Source organism: Pristiophorus japonicus, chromosome 1 (genome assembly GCF_044704955.1).
Source record: "Pristiophorus japonicus isolate sPriJap1 chromosome 1, sPriJap1.hap1, whole genome shotgun sequence".
Classification (NCBI taxonomy): Eukaryota; Metazoa; Chordata; class Chondrichthyes; family Pristiophoridae; genus Pristiophorus; species Pristiophorus japonicus.
This window is the reverse complement of record NC_091977.1, coordinates 88,354,139-88,378,164: the sequence shown is the minus strand read 5'-3', so window position 1 is coordinate 88,378,164 and position 24,026 is coordinate 88,354,139. Positions and strand designations below refer to the sequence as shown.

General features: G+C 45.8%; 1 protein-coding gene across 2 annotated transcripts in view; it reads right to left on the bottom strand.

The window, feature by feature from the left end:
* Positions 1-24,026, bottom strand: part of slc27a6 (solute carrier family 27 member 6) — a 145,003-nt gene that overhangs the window by 26,796 nt on the left and 94,181 nt on the right. Inside the window, exons 6-9 of one of the 2 annotated variants that reach the window (XM_070881613.1) lie at positions 18,055-18,145; positions 8,712-8,910; positions 8,008-8,105; positions 6,606-6,736 (exon numbers count right to left, since the gene is read on the bottom strand). In XM_070881613.1, the coding sequence (XP_070737714.1) occupies positions 6,606-6,736; positions 8,008-8,105; positions 8,712-8,910; positions 18,055-18,145 (519 nt within the window). Of the gene's footprint in view, positions 1-6,605; positions 6,737-7,834; positions 7,882-8,007; positions 8,106-8,711; positions 8,911-18,054; positions 18,146-24,026 lie in introns of those variants that run through there. The other variant, XM_070881623.1, reaches the window with a different exon arrangement.

The following is a 24,026-nucleotide window of genomic DNA, read 5'->3' as shown; positions in this document are numbered from 1 at the left end:
TGTTCATGTCTTTCACAAGTGTTTCTTCAATCTTTTTGAGGGTGGATCTGCTGAGATGAGGCTAGATATGAATTATAAAGCTGCTTTACTTCACAGCTAGCGTTAATAAAGCAAAAATCACGATCGGACTCACTTAATTCAATAGATACAACTTGTCTTTGCATAATAATAAAAAAATAAGAAACGCTGGTGGGAGTTGTGTACAGGCCACTAAACAGCAGTAGTGAGGTTGGGGACAGCATGAAACAAGAAATAAGTGATGTGTGCAATAAAGGTACAGCAGTTATCATGGGCGACTTTAATCTACACATTGATTGGGCTAACCAAACTGGTAGCAATGTGATGGAGGAGTATTTCCTGGAGTGTATGAGGGATGGTTTTCTCAACCAATATGTCGAGGAACCAACTAGAGGGCTGGCCATCCTAGATTGGGTGATGTGTAATGAGAAAGGACTAATTAGCAATCTTATTGTGCGAGGCCCCTTGGGGAAGAATGACCATAACATGGTAGATTTCTTTATTAAGATGGAGAGTGACACAGTTAATTCAGAGACTAGGGTCCTGAACTTAAGGAAAGGTAACTTCGATGGTATGAGACGTGAATTGGCTAGAATAGCCAATGGCAAATGATACTTAAAGGGTTGACGGTGGATAGGCAATGGCAAACATTTAAGGATCACATGGATGAGCTTCAACAATTGTACATCCCTGTTTGGAGTAAAAATAAAACGGGGAAGGTGGCTCAACCGTGGCTAACAAGGGAAATTAAGGATAGTGTTAAATCCGAGGAAGAAGCATACAAATTGGCCAGAAATAGCAGCAAACCTGAGGACTGGGAAAAATTTAGAATTCATAGAAACATAGAAACATAGAAACATAGAAAATAGGTGCAGGAGTAGGCCATTTGGCCCTTCTAGCCTGCACCGCCATTCAATGAGTTCATGGCTGAACATGCAACTTCAGTACCCCATTCCTGCTTTCTCACCATACCCCTTGATTCCCCTAGTAGTAAGGACTTCATCTAACTCCTTTTTGAATATATTTAGTGAATTGGCCTCAACAACTTTCTGTGGTAGAGAATTCCACAGGTTCACCACTCTCTGGGTGAAGAAATTCCTCCTCATCTCGGTCCTAAATGGCTTCCCCCTTATCCTTAGACTGTGTCCCCTGGTTCTGGACTTCCCCAACATTGGGAACATTCTTCCTGCATCTAACCTGTCTAACCCCGTCAGAATTTTAAACGTTTCTATGAGGTCTCCTCTCATTCTTCTGAACTCCAGTGAATACAAGCCCAGTTGATCCAGTCTTTCTTGATAGGTCAGTCCCGCCATCCCGGGAATCAGTCTGGTGAACCTTCGCTGCACTCCCTCAATAGCAAGAATGTCCTTCCTCAGGTTAGGAGACCAAAACTGTACACAATACTCCAGGTGTGGCCTCACCAAGGCCCTGTACAATTGTAGCAACACCTCCCTGCCCCTGTACTCAAATCCCCTCGCTATGAAGGCCAACATGCCATTTGCTTTCTTAACCGCCTGCTGTACCTGCATGCCAACCTTCAATGACTGATGTACCATGACACCCAGGTCTCTTTGCACCTCCCCTTTTCCTAATCTGTCACCATTCAGATAATAATCTGTCTCTCTGTTTTTACCACCAAAGTGGATAACCTCGCATTTATCCACATTATACTTCATCTGCCATGCATTTGGCCACTCACCTAACCTATCCAAGTCGCTCTGCAGCCTCATAGCATCCTCCTCGCAGCTCACACTGCCACCCAACTTAGTGTCATCTGCAAATTTTGAGATACTACATTTAATCCCCTCGTCTAAATCATTAATGTACAGTGTAAACAGCTGGGGCCCCAGCACAGAACCTTGCGGTACCCCACTAGTCACTGCCTGCCATTCTGAAAAGTCCCCATTTACTCCTACTCTTTGCTTCCGGTCTGACAACCAATTCTCAATCCATGCCAGCACACTACCCCCAATCCCATGTGCTTTAACTTTGCACATTAATTTCTTGTGTGGGACCTTGTCGAAAGCCTTCTGAAAGTCCAAATGTACCACATCAACTGGTTCTCCCTTGTCCACTCTACTGGAAACATCCTCAAAAAATTCCAGAAGATTTGTCAAGCATGATTTCCCTTTCACAAATCCATGCTGACTTGGACCTATCATATTACCTCTTTCCAAATGCACTGCTATGACATCCTTAATAATTGATTCCATCATTTTACCCACTACCGATATCAGGCTGACCGGTCTATAATTCCCTGTTTTCTCTCTCCCTCCTTTTTTAAAAAGTGGGGTTACATTGGCTACCCTCCACTCCATAGGAACTGATCCAGAGTCAATGGAATGTTGGAAAATGACTGTCAATGCATCCACTATTTCCAAGGCCACCTCCTTAAGTACTCTGGGATGCAGTCCATCAGGCCCTGGGGATTTATCGGCCTTCAATCCCATCAATTTCCCCAACACAATTTCCCGACTAATAAGGATTTCCCTCAGTTCCTCCTCCTTACTAGACCCTCCGACCCCTTTTATATCCGGAAGGTTGTTTGTGTCCTCCTCAGTGAATACCGAACCAAAGTACTTGTTCAATTGGTCCGCCATTTCTTTGTTCCCCGTTATGACTTCCCCTGATTCTGACTGCAGGGGACCTACGTTTGCCTTTACTAACCTTTTTCTCTTTACATATCGATAGAAACTTTTGCAATCCGTCTTAATGTTCCCTGCAAGCTTCTTCTCATACTCCATTTTCCCTGCCCTAATCAAACCCTTTGTCCTCCTCTGCTGAGTTCTAAATTTCTCCCAGTCCCCGGGTTCGCTGCTATTTCTGGCCAATTTGTATGCCACTTCCTTGGCTTTAATGCTATCCCTGATTTCCCTCGATAGCCACGGTTGAGCCACCTTCCCTTTTTTATTTTTACGCCAGACAGGAATGTACAATTGTTGTAGTTCATCCATGTGGTCTCTAAATGTCTGCCATTGCCCATCCACAGTCAACCCCTTCAGTATCATTCGCCAATCTATCCTAGCCAATTCACGCCTCATACCTTCAAAGTTACCCTTCTTTAAGTTCTGGACCATGGTCTCTGAATTAACTGTTTCATTCTCCATCCTAATGCAGAATTCCACCATATTATGGTCACTCTTCCCCAAGGGGCCTCGCACAACGAGATTGCTAATTGGTCCTCTCTCATTACACAACACCCAGTCTAAGATGGCCTCCCCCCTAGTTGGTTCCTCGACATATTGGTCTAAAAAACCACCCCTTATGCACTCCAGGAAATCCTCCTCCACCGTATTGCTTCCAGTTTGGTTAACCCAATCTATGTGCATATTAAAGTCACCCATTATAACTGCTGCACCTTTATTGCACGCACCCCTAATTTCATGTTTGATGCCCTCCCCAACATCACTACTACTGTTTGGAGGTCTGTACACAACTCCCACTAACGTTTTTTGCCCTTTGGTATTCTGCAGCTCTACCCATATAGATTCCACATCATCCAAGCTAATGTCCTTCCGAACTATTGCCTTAATTTGCTCCTTAACCAGCAATGCTACCCCACCTCCTTTTCCTTTTATTCTATCTTTCCTGAATGTTGAATACCCCTGGATGTTGAGTTCCCAGCCCTGATCATCCTGGAGCCACGTCTCCGTAATCCCAATCACATCATATTTGTTAACATCTATTTGCACAGTTAATTCCTCCACCTTATTGCGGATACTCCTTGCATTAAGACACAGAGCCTTCAGGCTTGTTTTTTTTAACACCCTTTGTCCTTTTAGAATTTTGCTGTACAGTGGCCCTTTTTGTTCTTTGCCTTGGGTTTCTCTGCCCTCCACTTTTCCTCATCTCCTTTCTGTCTTTTGCTTTTGCCTCTTTTTTGTTTCCCTCTGTCTCCCTGCATTGGTTCCCATCCCCTTGCCATATTAGTTTAAATCCTCCCCAACAGCACTAACAAACACTCCTCCTAGGACATTGGTTCCGGTCCTGCCCAGGTGCAGACCGTCCGGTTTGTACTGGTCCCACCTCCCCCAGAACCGGTTCCAATGCCCCAGGAATTTGAATCCCTCCCTGCTGCACCACTGCTCAAGCCACGTATTCATCTGCGCTATCCTGCGATTCCTACTCTGACTATCACGTGGCACTGGTAGCAATCCCGAGATTACTACTTTTGAGGTCCTACTTTTTAATTTAGCTCCTAGCTCCTTAAATTCGTTTCGTAGGACCTCATCCCTTTTTTTACCTATGTCGTTGGTACCAATGTGCACCACGACAACTGGCTGTTCTCCCTCCCTTTTTAGAATGTCCTGCACCCGCTCCGCTTCAGCAGAGGAGGACAAAGGGTTTAATTAGGAGGGGGAAAAAAGAGTATGAGAGGAAGCTTGCTGGGAACATAAAAACTGACTGCAAAAGCTTCTATAGATATGTGAAGAGAAAAAAATTCATGAAGATAAACGTAGATCCCTTGCAGTCAGATTTAGGTGAATTTATAATTGGGAACAAAGAAATGGCAGACCAGTTGAACAAATACTTTGGTTCTGTGTTCACAAAGGAAGATACAAATAGCCTTCCGGAAATACTAGGGGACCGAGGGTCTAGTGAGAAGGAGGAACTGAAGGATATCCTTATTAGGCGGGAAATTGTGTTAGGGAAATTGATGGGATTGAATCCCCGGGGCCTGATAGTCTGCATCCCAGAGTAGTTAAGGAAGTGGCCCTAGAAATAGTGAATGCATTGGTGATCATCTATGGACTCTGGATCAGTCCGTATGGACTGGAGCATAGCTAATGTAACATCACTTTTTAAAAAAGAAGGGAGAGAGAAAACAGGGAATTATAGACTGGTTAGCCTGACACCAGTAGCGGGGAAAATGTTGGAATCAATTATTAAAGTGAAATAGCAGCGCATTTGGAAAACAGTGACAGGATCGGTCCAAGTCAGCATAGATTTATGAAAGGGAAATCATGCTTGAGAAATCTTCTGTAATTTTTTGAGGATGTAACTCGTAGAGTGGACAAGGGAGAACCAGTGGGTGTGGTGTATTTGGACTTTCAAAAGGCTTTTGACAAGGTCCCACACAAAAGATTGGTGTGCAAAATTAAAGCACATAGTATTGGGGTTAATATATTGACGTGGATAGAGAACTGGTTGGCAGACAGGAAGCAGAGAGTCGAGGTAAACGGGTCCTTTTCAGAATGGCAGGCAGTGACTAATGGGGTGCCGCAGGGCTCAGTGCTGGGACCCCAGCTATTTACAATATACATTAATGATTTAGATGAAGGAATTGAATGTAATATCTCCAAGTTTGCAGATGACACTAAGCTGGGTGGCGGTGTGAGCTGTGAGGATGATGATATGAGGCTGCAGGGTGACTTGGACAGGTTAGATGAGTGGGCAAATGCATGGCTGATGCAGTATAATGTGGATAAATGTGAGGTTATCCACTTTGGGGGCAAAAACACGAAGGCAGAATACTATCTGAATGGCGGCAGATTAGGAAAAGGGAAGGTGCAACTAGACCTGGGTGTCATTGTACATCAGTCATGGAAAGTTGGCATGCAGGTACAGCAGGTGGTGAAGAAGGCAAATGATATGTTGGCCTTCATAGCTAGGGATTTGAGTATAGGAGCAGGGAGGTCTTACTGCAGTTGTGCAGGGCCTTGGTGAGGCCTCACCTGGAATATTGTGTTCAGTTTTGGTCTCCTAATCTGAGGAAGGACATTCTTGCTATTGAGGGAGCGCAGTGAAGGTTCACCAGACTGATTCCCGGGATGGCTGGACTGACATATGAGGAGAGACTGGATCGACTGGGCCTGTATTCACTGGTGTTTAGAAGGATGAGAGGGGATCTCATAGAAACGTATAAAATTCTGACAGGACTGGACAGATTGGATGCAGAAAGAGTGTTTCCAATGTTGGGGAAGTCCAGAACCAGGGGACACAGTCTAAGGATAAGGGGAATGGCATTTAAGACTGAAATAAGGAGAAACTTCTTCACTCAGAGAGTTGTTAACCTGTGGAATTCCCTACCGCAGAGAGTTGTTGATGCCAGTTCATAGGATATATTCAAGAGGGAGTTAGCTATGGCCCTTACGGCTAAAGGGATCAAGGGGTATGGAGAGAAAGCAGGAAAGGGGTACTGAGATGAATGATCAGCCATGATCTTATTGAATGGTGGTACAGGCTCAAAGGGCCGAATGGCCTACTCCTGCACCTATTTTCTATGTTTCTATGTTTCTATATCCCTAAATCAGTTAGTGGCCTTGCTTAACAGCTCACCTCCTACATTCTATTTTCTGCACCTGGCCAAATATGCCCTTTGAGCATTCTGTTTTAAAAACATAATTGACGATGTGGGTCTTTGTTTTTGTTGCTGTTCTTTGCATACAAACTTGTTTCTGGCTTCATTGGTTTTTATAGGTATCTTTAATGGATGATCATACCTTTAAATTGAAGATGATAGTTTCCCCTTGATTTTTAGCTTCGGCCAAGTATATCAGATTCATGTTTAGCAGACCTAAATACCGTTTTCGTGAGAACTCAAAGTTCATTGATGTTAAATTAATAAAGAATTTGTAAATATTGACCTGGATCCTTAGGAAGCGTGGGCAAGCATAGCTCGGCAGATATTTCACAACATGATTGTATATTGTTTTTCCATCAAGCTCTTGAACTGGTTTCAGGATGATAGCTGCCATTCCTATCCTGCCTTCATACCCTGTGGTAAGTATATTAAAATAGTTAAGTTACAATTTGACCACAAAGTTAGAAATGAAAAAATATGCAATTAAACATTTACATTTGCCATATGCTTAATATAAGCTTAGGACACAGAGCATGCTGATTTGCTCAAATTTCACATTTGCTATAAACTTAAAAACATTGCTTTTTACTATCTCCCCCAAAAATTCCCATTCATAAATAAAAAACCATTCATATTGCTCAAAACCTTTGGATGCCATGACAGTTTCCTATTTCTGCTCCTTTTAATTCTTTCTCATCCACCACCACTCCATCAACATGTTGGGGATTCCTTTCCTAAAATATTGATTTCCTGACCTGCTCTATCCCCTTCTACCATATATTTTCAGAAGCCTCTACTGGTTCTCCTACCCGAATTAGGAGCTTCTCTGAACAGCTTCAGTCCTGTTTTTAAAAAGAATGTGCAATTTTTGCCCTGCATGCAGGATTTTCCAAGATTATCGCTTTGTGATTGCTTTTACCCCTCAGTGACGTAATTGACACTTTGGTCAAACATTTGAAGGTGTATGTGAGCTGGTTTCAGGATAATGGCCACAGTTAGGTCAAAGAACAAGAATTGATAAAACTTGAGAGAAAGAAAAGAAGGAAAGCAATTAACATGGTTGGACCAATTGGCCAGTTTCCATGTTGTAATTCTATGCAACAGAACTGAGAAAGATTAAATTCAGAGAACAAAATAAAACATTAAAAATAATTAAAGGAAAAAGTAATGATAGAGGGGAAAAGATAAGCAATACAATATTGAGAATAATCAGGAAAAAATAAGCAAAGTAGGAAACAAAATCATTAACAGCAACAGCATTAAGTAGACTCTAGGATAGACTACTCAAATTCTCCTCTCATCAACCTCCCCAATTTCATATTTCACCTTTCCGGGGCTTCTTTGGATCTTTAATCAAAGTGAAGGTGGACAACTGGGAGAACTCCCACTGAAATTCAACCCTCTGGTCTCTCCTCGAAACCTCTCTAGGTTTCTACTCGCTCTGTGCTTTCAAAAACTCAAAAACTCTTCTCTTCAACTGTGCACTTGTCTGCCACCTCTCAAATTCTGTTGTCCTTTTGCTCCTCATTGGTGCTCATCTTTCTTTCACCCAGTGTATACTTGGAAAATACAACACAATTAGACGATGTGTAAACAAGACCTGAATGCCATACTTAGCACAAGACTAAATCATTAAAAAAATATGCAAAATGAATTAAAGACTGTTTTTTGCAGTCTTTTTTCACCTGGGACAGTTACTCCATATACATTGGCTTCTTCCACAAAGTCCAGCATTCCGATAATTTCAGCCACCTCTGTGGTTGCAACATTTTCCCCTTTCCATCTAAAAACAATGATATTCAGATCAATGGTTATGTCACTAACATGGGAAAGGTTAGGTACTTTGAAAGAGACATTTGTTTTATGGTTGAAGCACCGAGTATATATTTCATGTCGTCATATTTCTCTGAATGATCGGCATTCATTGTTTTTTTAAAGACATTAATGCTCTGTTGAAATAGGTCCTTTTTTGAAGGAAACAATTAAGTTTGTTTCTCTCTTTTTGTAATAAAAGTAGTTCGAACTAATTTCCAATTCTGTAGGTACGTAGCTCCTGACATGACCTTCTGGTATGACATTCTATAGCATTCCGAATGCACGCAGCTGACCATTAAAAGTCCTTGCATGGGTATTTCTAAATTTCACAAAATGTCAAATATCAATCTTGTTGGCATTGAAGTTAACAAGCCCATATAGAATCAATATTGTCAAAACCTGATAATAGCATAACGTAAAATCACAATTTTGTCCTAAATCTTGATCTTGAGGATATCAGTAGAAAATCAAAAACATTTGCTATCTTGGCTTCCAATTGTTAACTCAAATTAACCATTTTTTTTGTCCTCAATGGAATAAAAGACTGAGGAGTTTCACATTTTATATTGTTTACCTAAAGGTGTCCCCAATCCGATCACGGAAGTAAATATAGCCATCCTGGCTCTCAGACATCAGGTCCCCAGTGTTGAAATACAGGTCACCTTTTTTAAATACATTTTCCAGTAGCTTCTGCTCTGAAAACTTCTTGCTTCCAGCATAACCACTGAATGGGTTCCATTTAGTCACTGGAGATATGAGGAGTCCAGTCTCACCTACCGTAGGAGAAGAATGGGTTAATTAAATCAGTTTGCAAAAAGGATACAATAACAATGCAGTCACAGTTGTACTATAATGGACCACGTTTGTACCTGCACTTGTGTACAATCCAAACTCCCATTATGTTTGGTTGCCACATGCTAAATAAGAAAGAAAGAACTTGCATTCATATAAAGCCTTTCACAACATCAGGATTCCCCAGAGTCCTTCACATTCAATGAAGTACTTTTTCAGTGTTGTCGCTGTTGTAATGTAGAAAGCGTGGCAGCCAGTTTGCACACAGCAAGGTCCCACAAATGGCAACGGAAAAAATAGCCCATTCATAATGGTACATTCAAAAAATACTCACAGGACACCTCTGAGCATAACTTTTATATCACAAAAACATAGGGCTAGAAATTTCACTCACGTCGCTGGTGCCCGATCGTTAGCGGTATTCCGGCGGTTGCGTCTTTTTAACCACCGGAATACAGCTGGTGCGCACTGCCGAAGTTTTCGAGCCCTCAATGTCGACAGCAGCCAAAATGGGAGAAAAGTTGGCGATCACCTTACTTTTAGAAAGGGAACCTCTGTAGAAAACAGCCGGAAAAGTTTCTCTGCGCATGTGCGGGGTCACCCTTGACCCCGAAATTTCGGGAGAATGGCCGCGCATGCGCAGAGAAGAGAAGGACAGCACTCAACATTTTCAAGCTGAAGAAGTTAGTTCAGGTCAGTGAGAGAGGAGCTGTGAGGATTTTTGAGGGTTTTTTTGAGGAGTATTTAGTCTCTTGACAATTATATCATATTATAAAATAATATAATTAATAATATAAATAGTAATAATAATAATAAATAAATCATCAATTAAGTGGAAATATATATAAATAAATATCAATACAATGGAGAATCAAGCCATGGAAGTGGAGTGGGAGTTAGGTGGGAGAAAAAGGGCCACTTATTTTTCGGAGGAAGCCCAGGAGTCATTGGTGGACGATGTGGAGGCCTGTTGGAATCAGTTAATACAGGGTGGACGAGGGAAACCATCACCATTTGTGTATCAGCGGTTATGGCGAGAGATCACTGAGGCGGTGTCCTCCTTCGTGCCTGTGATACGAGGGTCGAACTAATGCCGCAAATGGTGGAAAGACATTGTTGGGTCTGCGAGAGTAAGTACTAACTTTTATCATGCATTGACAATTTACTCTTAAGTAGTGACATGTTTTATTATGTTGTTAAGCTTGGTGCCATTTTTATTTCCCATCATCGATCTCATTGTTTTAGTCCTCTGTATGCTAATGAAACTTAAGTGGTGCATTCGTTGACGAAAAGACTGGGGACGGTTAATTGGGGATGTGTACCTATATATTGTGTATGTATGTGTGTGTGTGTGTGTGTGTGTGTGTGTGTGTTCGGTATTAGTAGCTGTCAAATTAGTTCACAGATATTTTTTGTCACCTTTGCAGAAAAAACTAACCGGCAATAGGGCGGAGCTCTGCAAAACGGGCGGTGGTCCGCCGAAGACCATTCCTCTGACGGAACTTGAGGAACACGCTGCAGCCCTGACGGGGGTGTATGATCACATGTGTTGGTGCCGAACCAGTTCTCCCAGAGGGTAAGTCTGCATAATCCTTGGACTGTACTATCCAAGTCTGCATAATCCTTGGTTAAGTAATTCAATCTTATGGCAATATAATGTAGAATATAATGTCATGCTGGGAGCAAGAAATGCTGTTAGTTGTGACATGTTTATTGTTTGATGACACTGTGCCACTTGGAAAGTAAAATGTTTGGGACTCACGTTTTGTTATATCATGTACTTTCTTTATACTTTGCTTATGATAGTTTCATGTAATGATTCTTGGTAAAAAATGTTTGTTCTCCACATAAGCCTGTGCAAAGTGAATTGCTCTGATGTTATCTCTGACCCCTCCCTTCCCCTGTCGCCAACCATTAATGTTATGTTTTTACAGTTGCACAGGTGGAGCTGCCTGCCCCTCCCAGAGAGGAGTAATTGCAGGGAAGAAGAAATGAAGAGATGGTGGAAGAGACGGAGGAGATGGTGCTGCAGGAGCTGGACGAGAACACTCCTCAAAGCGTTGTAATGGTGGTGGTGCAGGAGGGAGGGGTGGCGGGACTTGAAGGGTCCTTTCTACCACCAGCCACCGGTTCCTCGTCGGAATCCAACTTTCCTGGCCCAAGGAAGCGGGATCAAACGTAATGCAATAGCCCTCACCGACCCCCATGGTGAATCCGCAGCAGCTGATCCGCCAAAGTGGGAACGCTGCGCGACAAGCAGATGCGAGCCTGGACATGGTGGGACTGTCCAGGATGAACATCGACTTGAGTCCAGAGCTCCTCCACGTCATTGCTGGGTTGTCCAGAAACATCGCAGCTTTAGCAGCCCGTCAATCGGAGGACATGGTTGAGCTGATTGCCGCGGTGAGGAAGAACACCTAGACCGCCAATGTCAATGCTATGCGGCAATCGAAGGTCGTGGGATATGGCACTGCACCCCAAGGTGCCATATCAGCAATGGTGACAGCACCTGATCATTGGAACTTGATTCGTCCGACTTTGAAGATGGGTCCTCAGCACCTCCATCTTCTCCAGAGCCCCCAAACATAGCGCTGCCATTGTCACACCCCCGCCCGCCCCCCCCGACCCTCAGCAGACACGATCGAGGTGTTATGCTGATGCACGACATATTGGTCCCGATGTGGGCAGGGCCAGGGGTATTGATAGCGGAAGGAGGAGGAGGGGGTCAGGGCCAAGGATCAGGGGAAGATTGGGAAGGAAGGGCGTTGGGAAAGGTGACCGCTGGTAGAATTGTGGGAGGGTGCAGGGGTGTTTTCAGTGGTGTTTATACTGTTGTTCATGTTGTTGTTGCTGTTTGTTGTTATCAATATTGGAATTCATAAAAATTTTTATTTTATTACATTGTTAAAGTTTTATATTAATTACAAGCTTTATATGAAATTTTATTGAACTAAACCATTCTTGTATTGTGTCTCACTCATTTCTGAGAAGGGGAGAATATATCCCATTTTACAACTTTTAGGAAACACAACTTTAAATGTGTGATTGACGGTGTCCCTTGTAAACTCATACCACATCTTGGATGACCTAGACCCAACTGACTTGGGTTTTCTTGAGTCTTGTGAACATTACATAACTGGGTAAGCCACTCACAATGCAACAGCTCTACAACTATTTTAGTTGCATCTGTAAATCAAATGCCCCCCTTATTGTAGGGGTAAATTAGATGGCAAACTTTAATACAAGTGCCCCCTGACTAAAGTGCGGGGGGGGGGGCGGGGTCACCAAAACCGACATAGTTAATCTAGTTAAACTTTAGACAATAACTTAAATCAAATTAAAATTTGGTTGCCGGGGATGACGATGCACTCCAATCTCTCCAGCGCCCACCTCTCGCGAACGGCCGCGAGCGTACCGGTGCTCACCACGTGCTCCATTTCCAGGGATACCCTGGCTTGGATGTAGCCACGGAAGAGAGGCAGGCAGTCGGGCTGAACGACCCCCTCGACCGCCCGCTGCCTGGATGGGCTGATGGCCCCTTGGCCATGTCCAGGAGCAGTCCTACAAGAAGGCCTTCCAACCTGCCCACTCCCCTCCATACAGGGTGCCCAAAGATCAGGAGTGTGGGACTGAAGTGCAACCAGAATTTGAGGAGCAGCCCCTTCAAATATTGGAAGAGGGCCTGCAACCTCGCACACTTTACATATACATGGAACATGGAATCCTCTAGACTTCGGAAATTACAGGCTGCCTGGGAGCGCGTGAACCGACTTAAAAACGTATTGCACGGGACTGCTCCGTGCAACATCTTCCAGGCCAAGTCTCCAATAAATAAAGGGGGGGACTCCCATGTAGAGAGTACTCCATTGGGGATCCCCGCCTCCTCTGGACAGCAAGATGGTGCTCCATGGCATGTACGGATGGCAGATGAGGATGGCAACATGGAGTGTGTGCAAGAGCAGCTCGTACAGGAATCGCCTCCGAGCAGAACTGAAAGGCACGGAGGGGATTTCCCGGAGGAGGCTCAGGTTGTGAATTGCCGGCTCCCTAGGGAGGTTTCAGGGCTTGGCGCCGATGAGGAATTCCATCTGGACAAGGGTCAGTTCGGACGGGATCTCCCCACCTGCCCACTCGCCTCCGCACAGGGTGCCGAAAGATCAGGAGTGTGGGACTGAAGTGCAACCAGAATTTGAGGAGCAGCCCCTTCAAATAATGGAATAGGGGCTGCAACCTCGCACATTCCATAAAAACATGGAACATGGACTCTTCCAGACCGCAGAAATTGCAGGTGGCCTGGGAGCCCGTGAACCGACTTAAAAACTTATTGCACGGGACTGCGCCATGCACCACCCTCCAGGCCAAATCCCCAATAAATAAGGGGAGGACTCCCGTGTAGAGTGCATTCCATTGGGGACCCCTGCCTCCTCCGGACGGCAAGATGGTGCGCCATGGCGTGTCCGGACGGCAGACGAGGATGGCAAGGTTGAGAGTGTGCAAGAGCAGCCCGTACAGGAAACCCCTCCGCGCAGAACTGAAAGGCACGGAGGGGATTTCCTCGAGGAGGCTCAAACATAGAAACATAGAAAATAGGTGCAGGAGCAGGCCATTCAGCCCTTCTAGCCTGCACCGCCATTCAATGAGTTCATGGCTGAACATGAAACTTCAGTACCCCCTTCCTGCTTTCTCGCCATAACCCTTGATCCCCCGAGTAGTAAGGACTTCATCTAACTCCCTTTTGAATATATTTAGTGAATTGGCCTCAACTACTTTCTGTGGTAGAGAATTCCACAGGTTCACCACTCTCTGGGTGAAGAAGTTTCTCCTCATCTCGGTCCTAAATGGCTTACCCCTTATCCTCAGACTGTGACCCCTGGTTCTGGACTTCCCCAACATTGGGAACATTCTTTCTGCATCTAACCTGTCTAAACCCGTCAGAATTTTAAACGTTTCTATGAGGTCCCCTCTCATTCTTCTGAACTCCAGTGAATACAATCCCAATTGATCCAATCTTTCTTGATAGGTCAGTCCCGCCATCCCGGGAATCAGTCTGGTGAACCTTCGCTGCACTCCCTCAATAGCAAGAATGTCCTTCCTCAAGTTAGGAGACCAAAACTGTACACAATACTCCAGGTGTGGCCTCAGGTTGTGAGGCGCTGGCTCCCGAAGGAGGTTTTGGGCTTGGCGCCGATGAGGAATTCCGTTCGGACGGAGGTCAGTTCAGACGGGATCTCCCCACGTGCTTGAGCCTCCTCGACACACCTAATGGAGTCAGGGCCCAGCGCTGTTTTTAGCGACTCGATGGCATTGGCAGCGTGCCGGACGTCGGCCGAATTTAGGCGCCGTGCCAGCACGTCTGGCGCCATCCAGCCCGCTCCTCCGCCATCGAGCAGGTCCCTGACCCTGGTCACCTCGCCAGCCACAGCCCTCTCGTCCGCCTACCACCTAAAACCTCGGTCGTGGAGGTACGGATTCCTGAGCAGCGGCTCCTGCAGGACAGCCGCCACTCCAGATGGTGGAGAGCTGCACTTGGTGGAGACTTTGTTCCAGACCCTGATGAGTTCCTGGTAAAAGACAGGCAGCCCCTGGACGGCGGTCCTGACGCCCCCCAAGCTCACAAACAGGAGCTGCGTGTCGTAGTTGAGGCCGTGCTGCTGGCGGAAGAAATACGTTGCCAACGCACGCCACCTAGGAGGGGGCTCGACGTAAAGGTATCTCTGCAGGGTCTGAAGACGGAAAGTCGCGAGCTGGGTGCTGATGCACACCAACGACTGACTGCCCTCTCTAAGCGGGAGATTCAAGACCGCGGCAGAGACCCAGTGCTTCCTGTTGTTCCAGAAGAAGTCTACCAGCTTCTTCTGTATCTTGGCGACAAACACAGGGGGAGGGGTCAAAGTGACCAGCCGGTACCACAGCATAGCGGCCACCAGCTGGTTTATGACTAGCGCTCGACCCCTGTAGGACAGCACTCGGAGCAGTCCTGTCCAGCGCCCTAGGCGAGCGGCGACCTTGGCCTCCAGCTCTTGCCAGTTCGCCGGCCAGGCTTCTTCGTCGGGGCTAAGGTAGACTCCCAGATAGAGGAGATGGGTCGTGCTCCACAACAGCTCTACAACTCTTTTGGAAAACAAAATTAAACAGTTAAATCAAGTGCCCCCCAATCTGGGGGACACTTCAAACACTTATGAAGGCCCTTTTTTTTTTGTTTTTTTTGTGTTTTTTGTAGGTTTTTTTGTTCAACAGCTCTAGAATCTGTGAGCATTCTCACAGGCGCATTATTACAATTGTGGAGCCTGCTACGGTCGAATAGCCCCGTAACCACAATGTCAAGACATTTGAAGAATGGTTACTTGGATGTACACCGAGTGAGTGACTCCCTTCCCCACCCCCCTTCAGGTCTCCTTGTACGCCCAGTGACTGACTCCCTTCTCCCTCCCCCACCCCCCTCAGGTCGTAAAGTACACGCAGTGACTTGGATGAGGCCACATTGCGTGGACACAACCCTTCCCCCCTCCGCGGCCCCGCTACAGCCAGCATCAGTAAAGGGGTGGAGGGGGGGGGGTCTGCTTTGGAGCTGGACTGTTTGAAAAATAACAAAACCCACAGTGAAGGGAATGACGGAAGAGAGTGCAGAGCAAAGGTCCAGAGAGATTAGAAGGGCAGAAGTACGAGATTACAACATGCTTCAGTTATGTGCCTGACCCAGATTGTTTGTGTATATTTTGTGGCAATTGACTGATTATATTGTGACTAAAGTTCTGCCATGTTTTGGGTGAATATGAGGGTATTTCCCTCTGACTGAGCACCTTTCCCTCTCTAACCCTGCACTGGGAGTTAATTAACTGCCTGGTCAGTGGGCCTCTTTGAATACCCCTTTGAATATGAGAACTTTTTTATTACACAATCCAATATTTTGCAAGGCTTTTAGAGGTCACAATCCTTCATAGACTTCCTGGTACAATGTTTGCATGTTGGTGAGGTGATGTTCCAGTGCATCAGAGTCGAAGTGTCAATTAGCTAACACAGAACCAAATTATTGCAGAAACTGAGCATATATGATAGCCCAAAGCCCACTGAAATTCATCGTCATCATCATAGGCAGTCCCTCGGAATCGAGGAAGACTTGCTCCATTCTTATCATGAGTTCTTAAGTGGCGGTACCATCTAATACGAGAACCACAGTCTCTGTCACAGGTGGGACAGATAGTCGTTGAGGGAAGGGGTGGGTGGGACTGGCTTGCCGCATGCTCTTTCCGCAGCCTGCGCTTGATTTCTGCTTGCTCTCGGTGGCGAGACTCGAGGTGCTCAACGCCCTCCCGAATGCACTTCCTCCACTTAGGGCGGTCTTTTGCCAGGGACTCCCAGGTGTCAGTGGGGATGTTGCATTTTATCAGGGAGGTTTTGAGGGTGTCCTGGTAACGATTCCGCTGGCTATCTTTGGCTTGCTTGCCGTAAAGGAGTTCTGAGTAGAGCGCTTGCTTTGGGAGTCTCGTGTCTGGCATGCAGACTATGTGGCCTGCCCATCAGAGCTTATCAAGTGTGGTCGGTGCTGGGGATGTTGGCCTGGTCGAAGACATTAACATAGAAACATAGAAAATAGGTGCAGGAGTAGGCCATTCGGCCCTTCGTGCCTGCACCACCATTCAATTAGATCATGGCTGCTACTTCACCTCAGTACCCCTTTCTTGCTTTCTCTCCATACCCCTGGATCCCATTAGCCGTAAGGGCCATATCTAACTCCCTCTTGAAGATATTCAATGAACTGGCATCAATAACTCTGTGCGGTAGGGAATTCCACAGGTTAACAACTCTCTGAGTGAAGAAGTTTCTTCTCATCTCAGTCCTAAATGGCTTACCCCTTATCCTTACACTGTGTCCCCTGGTTCTGGACTTCCCCAACATCGGGAACATTCTTCCAACATCTAACCTGTCCAGTCCCATCAGAATTTTATATGTTTCTATGAGATCACCTCTCATCCTTCTAAACTCCAGTGAATACAGGCCCAGTCGATCCAGTCTCTCCTCATATCTCAGTCCTGCCATCCCGGGAATCAGTCTGGTGAACCTTCGCTGCACTCCTTCAATAGAAAGAACGTCCTCCCTCAGATTAGGAGACCAAAACTGAACACAATATTCCAGGTGAAGCCTCACCAAGGCCCTGTACAACTGCAGTAAGACCTCCCTGCTCTTATACTCAAATCCCCGAGCTATGAAGGCCAACATACCATTTGCCTTCTTCACCGCCTGCTGTACCTGCATGCCAACTTTCAATGACTGATGTACCATGACATCCAGGTCTCATTGCATCTCACCTTTTCCTAATCTGCCGCCATTCAGATAATATTCTTCCTTCGTGTTTTTGCCCCCAAAGTGGATAACCTCACATTTATCCACATTATACTGCATCTGCCAAGCATTTGCCCACTCACCTAACCTGTCCAAGTCACCCTGCAGCCTCTTAGCGTCCTCCTCACAGTTCACACCGCCACCCAGCTAGCTTACTGTTATCTACAAACTTGGAGATATTACACTCAATTCCTTCATCTAAATCATTAATGTATATTGTAAATAGCACTGAGCCTTGCGGCACCCCATTAGTGAAACAGACGGTATAGGGCGGCATTTTCCATTTTTCTCCAAAACGGGTGGTAACTGGGCGGTAAGTGAGTGATGTGAGAGGAAATTCTAGTCCTGAAACAAACACCAAGAAGTGCATTTCTGCCTTTAAGATCATGTGGGATTCTGTAACAATATTGAGAACTATTTTTTATTTGATAAAATGATGGGTAAGAATAAATAATTCCTTATGAACACGCATTCTCTGTGGATTCTTATGGTATAGAAACAGAGTACAGACCTGTGAAGTCATCCCATTTTGATTGCAATGCAGCTGGTAGAATTACTGGTCACCACTGGTGGTGAAAGGCATGTAATAGACTCTATAATCTAAATGGTGCAGTATAGTTACGATTATTTGGTCCTCAACTAGGCTTTTAAATACATTTGCACTTCAGATTTTGTTTGATTACACCTCTATGGAGCACTTTGGAATGTTTTTCTACTTTAAAAGCGCTAAATAAATTGTTATCATTTTCATTTTAAAAATAAGATAGAATTCCCTTCAAACATACCTGTGCTAACCTTTTCACACTGTCCTTGTTCATTCCTTGTGGGTTTTTCCTGCTGAACATCATATTTCACCAGTTTATATGATAGAAATACCTGAAGAATGAAAAGGTTTGGAAAGAATTACTCTCGATGTAATTATAGAAGATGCAAATTAACAACAACTATTCCACATTTATAATTCTTGGGCCCCGATATTGGTGGCCTTACCGCCCACTGCCGCCGAGTTTTGTTGCCGGTCTCCCCTCTTTACCAGGTTCCACTTGGGCTGGAGCGGGCGGGAGGGGAGAACCGCTGGGAACCACCTGTTGACGGCTGCTGGCGGCCAAGTTGCGTAAGTGGCCACCCGCCGAGCTGCCAGATTGGTGCGGGCGGGAGTCGGTGGGAGTCAGCGCCAGCAGGGGGAAGGACCGCTGCATGGAGGCTGTTCTAACCCCGACGGTAAGTACAAAAAATGGAAAAAAAAGGTTAGTGAACATATGTAAAACATTTTTTTTACAGCAACTTACCTGGATGGGGTCCCTGAAGGTGCTCCGGTGGTTTTTTTTGTAATGATTTTTATTTTCAGGTCTTCCACCCTCCCTGGGCCCGGCTCCACCCTCGGCATCACTTGGGCGACAAGCACGTGGTGATGAAGAGGAAGGCACACCGTCACTGAATCTGACTCTCAGAAACACCAAATCAGAAACTGGCACTGCGCAGAATAGAAACATAGAAATTAGGTGCAGGAGCAGGCCATTCGGCCCCTCAAGCCTGCACCACCATTCAATAAGATCATGGCTGATCATTCAACCTCAGTACCCCTTTCCCGCTTTTTCTCCATACCCCTTGATCCCTTTGGCAGTAAGGGCCATACCTAACTCCCTTTTGAATATATCTAACGAACTGGCCTCAACAACTTACTGCGGTAGAGAATTCCACAGGTTAACCATTCTCTAAATGAGTGAAGAAGTTTCTCCTCATCTCAGTCCTAAATGGCTTACCCCTTATTCTTAGACTGTGACCCCTGGTTCTGGAACTCCCCAGCAACGAGAACATTCTTCCTGCCTCTAATCTGTCCAATCCCATCAGAATTTTATAGGTTTCTATGAGATCCCCTCTCATTCTTCTAATTTCCAGTGGATACAAGCCCAGTTGATCCTGTCTCTCCTCATATGTCAGTCTTGCCATCCCGGGAATCAATCTGGTGAACCTTTGCTGTACTCCCTCAATAGCAAGAACGTCCTTCCTCAGATTAGGAAACCAAAACTGAACACAGAGTATAGGTGCGGGATCTGCACATGGCTTCCACTGCAGCACAAACGGAAGCGACCCAACATCTCAATTGCTGCAGTGGAAGCGCAGACTGCTCTCCTGCAGTCTCAGTTTGCTGCCACCCAAGCTCAGACAGCTTCCCATGGTGGCCGAGTTTACCACTGTTGACCGGAGCTTGCATGGTGTCGCACCAGGCCAGCAATCTGTCCTCCAGCTGGTCAAGGTTGTCCTACCGGGCCATCTGAAGTCTCCTCGACGGAAACCCAGTAGCCTTTCACCAGCCATGCTGCAGTCACTGGGGAGCACTGCGTCGGAGCACCAGAGTAGAAAAGGGAACACAAACGACAGGCACTAATGGATTGCACAAGGGTGACTAGTTGATATTGTAATGTAAATTGTATAGTTATAAATGTATTAATTTTGTTTGGAAAGCTTGTTTTATGGTGGCTCTCATTTCAGCTTTGTGCCTAGAAGGACACTGTGATATTCCGTGACAGAAGAATGGGATGATGGGGATGTGGTTGATGGGGATATGGTGAGCAACAGAGATCTGGAGATTTCATTCACTCAAATCAGAGTCTGATGAGGCGTTCACAGATAGCCCGTGTGGAAGGGGATTTGCTGCCTGCAGCCCCCTTCCTCTTGTTCTTCGCCATTTCCTCTTCCTCTTGCTCCTCCTCCTCTCCCTTGTCCTCTTCCTGAGGTGGTCCCACAATCCCTGCTGGCAAGAGCTGCATCCTCATGATGGCCAAGTTGTGAAGCATGCAGCGGACTACCATGAAATGGGACACCCACTGCACTGAGTACTAAAGGGCTCTTCCCGAGCGGTTAAGGAAGCGGAATCGTTGCTTCAGCAGCCTAATGGTCTCCTCGAATATGGTCCTAGTGGCAGCATGGCTCTCATCCTATGAGTGTTGGGTAGCAGAGGGGAGTTATCAGCCAGGTGTAGAGCGGATAGCTCTTGTCTCCGAGCAGCCACGCTCGGGTTTGACATGGTGGCTTGAAGATTGCTGGCATATCAGACTGGCGCATGATGAAAGCATCATGGCTGATGTCAGGATAAAGGGCATTAACCATCAGGATGCGTTGGGCGTGGTCACACAATAGCCGCACATTAAGTGAAAGGTAGTCTTTGCGCTTACAGAAGATCTCAGGATTGTTATGTGACGCCTGCAAATCTCCATGTGTGCAGTCGATGGTGCTCTGCACCATGAAGAAGTCCGCTATCCTGAACATGCCACATGTGTGCTCCTCCTGCTTCTTTCTGCTCAGAGAGAAGACAACATAGTCCCTTCTAACAACATAGGAGCAGGAGTAGGCCATTTGGCTCCTCGAGCCTGCTCCGCCATTCAATAAGATCATGACTAATCAGATTAAGGGAATTAAGGGTTACGGGGAGAGGGCGGGTAAGTGGAGCTGAGTCCACGGCCAGATCAGCCATGATCTTATTGAATGGCGGAGCAGGCTCGAGGGGCTAGATGGCCTACTCCTGTTCCTAATTCTTATGTTCTTATTATCATGGGCTCAGCTCCACTTTCCTGCCCACTCCCCATAATCCTTTACTCCCTTATCGTTCAAAACTCTGTCTATCTCCGCCTTCTGGTGTAGAGGCCGGACGTTTCTGTACATGGGTGGGTCGGGTGCAGGCGGTCAGCGTGGCGGGTGGCGGAACCCCGTTGTTACTTTCATTCTGCTGCAGAAATCGATTTTTCTAGTAGTTTGGAAAACCGCAAATGCAATGCCCCTATTTAAAAAAGGAGGCAGAAAAAAAGCAGGAAACTGCAAACCGGTTAGCCTAACGGCTGTTGTTGGGAAAATGCTGGAGTTCATTATTAAGGAAGCAATAGGAGGTCTTTTGGAAAAGCATAATTCAATCAAGCAGAGTCAGCATGGTTTTATGAAAGAGAAATAATGTTTGACAAATTTTCTGGTGCTCTTTGAGGATGTAACGAGCAGGGTGGGTAAGAGGGAACCAGTGGATGTGGTATTTGGATTTCCAGAAGGCATTCGATAAGGTGCCACATAAAAGGTTACTGCACAACATAAAGGTTCATGAAGTTGTGGGTAATATATTCGATAAGAAAACAGAGAGTCGGGATAAATGGGTCATTTTTTGATTGGCAAACAGTAACTTGTGGGGTGCCACAGAGATCGGTGCTGGGGCCTCAACTCTTTACAATCTATATTAATGACTTGGATGAAGGGACCGAGTGTAATGTAGCCAAGTTTGCTGATGATACAAAAATGGGTGGGAAAGCAAATTTTGAGGAGGACACAAAAAAATCTGCAAAGGGATACAGACAGGCTAAGTGAGTGGGCAAAAATTTGACAGATGGGAGTATAATGTAGGAAAATGCGCTGGAAACCGGCTTTTCCGAACTGTCAAGTTTCTGTCTTGTCAGATCACATGCATCTCGGGAGCAAGGACATTTGCATGGGCAAGATTGCGGTATTTACCCATATCTTGTCCAGCAAATGTCCTGAAAACTCTTGCGCCTGACAAAAGCAGGCGCATAGCCTACTTTTATAGATGTAAGAGTTTTAAAACACTCATAACATAATAAAATAACATTTAAAAAACTTATTGTTAACAGCCCTCCCCACGGTAAGTTTATTTTAAACCATAATTTAAAAACTTTTTTTTTTTTTAAATCGGGAAAATATTTTTTTTATAAGACATAAATAACTTTAATTTAAATTAATGTTAAATATGTGGTGCAATTTTTCTATTTTTTATTTTTGTTTTGGGTGTTTGGGGTGGTTTCTCAATCATAATAATGGGAACTCCAACTTAGAGTTCCCATTATTATGAATGAGAAAATACTTTACCTAGATTGGCTGCCCAGAGCCACGTAACTGCAGCTCCAGCTCTGCAGACGTTCTGACGTGAAAGCGCTCCGATGCACACTGAGTGGAGGCTTCAGAACCGGGATTGCTCATGGGCGCAGCAGGTTCTGGTAAGTGCACATCTTTTTTCCCTTTTTTAGCGATCGCCCGCGGGAAGCAGCCGACCGGGATTCCTCGGCCATTATTTAAATGGAGAGAAATTACAAAATGCCACAGTAGAGAGGGATCTGGGGGTCCTTGTACATGAAACACAAAAATTTAGCATGCAGGTACAGCAGGTAATTAGCAATGCAAATGGAATGTAAGCCTTTATTGCAAGGGGGATGGAATGTAAAATTAGGGAAGTCTTGCCACAACTGTACAGGACTTTGGTGTGCCCACAACTGGAGCATTGTACATGCTCTAGCAAGGCGGCATGTACTTTTGGTCTCCTTATTTAAGGAGGGATATACTTGCATTGGAGGCAGTTCAGAGAAGGTTCACTAGGTTGATTCCTGAGATGAAGGGGTTGACTTATGAAGAAAGCTTGAGATGGTTGGGTCTATACTCATTTAAGTTTAGAAGAATGAGAGGTGATCTTATTGAAACATACTAGATTCTGAGGGGGCTTGACAGAGTAGATGCAAAGAGGATGTTTCCCCTCGTGAGGGAATTTAGAACTAGGGGGCATAGTTTCAGAATAAGGGGTCACCCATTTAACACGGAGATGAGGAGGAACTTCTTTTCTCAGAGGGTCGTGAATCTTTGGAATTCTCTGCCCCCAAGAGCTGTGGAGGCTGGGTCATTGAATATATTTAAGGTGGAGATAGACAGATTTTTGAACGATAAGGGAATCAAGGGTTATGGGGAGCGGGCTGGGAAGTGGAGTTGAGACCAAGATCAGACCAACCATGATCTTATTGAATGGCGGAGCAGGCTTGAGGGGCCAAATGGTCGAGTCCTGCTCCTATTTCTCATGTTCTTATGTTCTTATTACTATGACGCCAGCGTCGCATTGTACATGCTCTAGCAAGGCAGCGTGAACAGAGAAGGGCTGTTGGCTATTCGGTGGCCAAAGGAGGACAGGCCCTAGGTATTGGTGCAGGAGGCCATACCCCCACGGCTTCACCACCGGCAACGCTCATACCTGGACCTGTCCGAGGAGCAGTGTGTCAGAAGGCTGCGCTTCTGAAAGGAGGTAGTTGCAGAGATATGTCAACTCCTGAAGGCAGACCTGCAGCTTCACATCGGCACCAGGACTGCGCTGCCCGTCGCAGTGAAGTTCACGGTGGTACACACATTCAATACCTTCCAGGCTGCATCAGGGGACATATGCAGCGTCTGATAATTCGCAGCACATCGCTGCATCTGCGACATAACATAGGCACCTTACACACGTAGAATGGACTTCATTATTTTCCCAACAATCAGGGAGAAAGAGGATGAACGCGCATGTGGGTTTGCCAGGGTAACGGGCTGCCCTAGGTTGCAAGGAGCAATTGACTACATGCACTTGGCCTCGCAAGCACCATTCCAGAATGCAGAGGTCTTCAGAAACAGAATGGGATACCACTCCCTAAATGTGCAGCTGGTGTGTGACCACAAGCAGTACATCCTCGCAGTCAATGCTTGCTATCCTGGAAGCGCACATGATGCCTTTATCCTGCGGGAGAGCACTGTGCTTCGATTGTTTCAGCCATCACGGCAAGGCCGAGGCTGGCTGCTCAGGTACAAGGGATATGGCCTGGACACCTGGTTAATGACCCTCCTCCGCAACCCACCACAGAGCCGGAGGAACACTATAATGAGAGCCATGCTGCCACCCGCAACATCATAGAGCAAACAATAGGGGTGCTGAAGCAGCAATTCCGAGGCCTCAACCGTTTTGGAGGCAGCT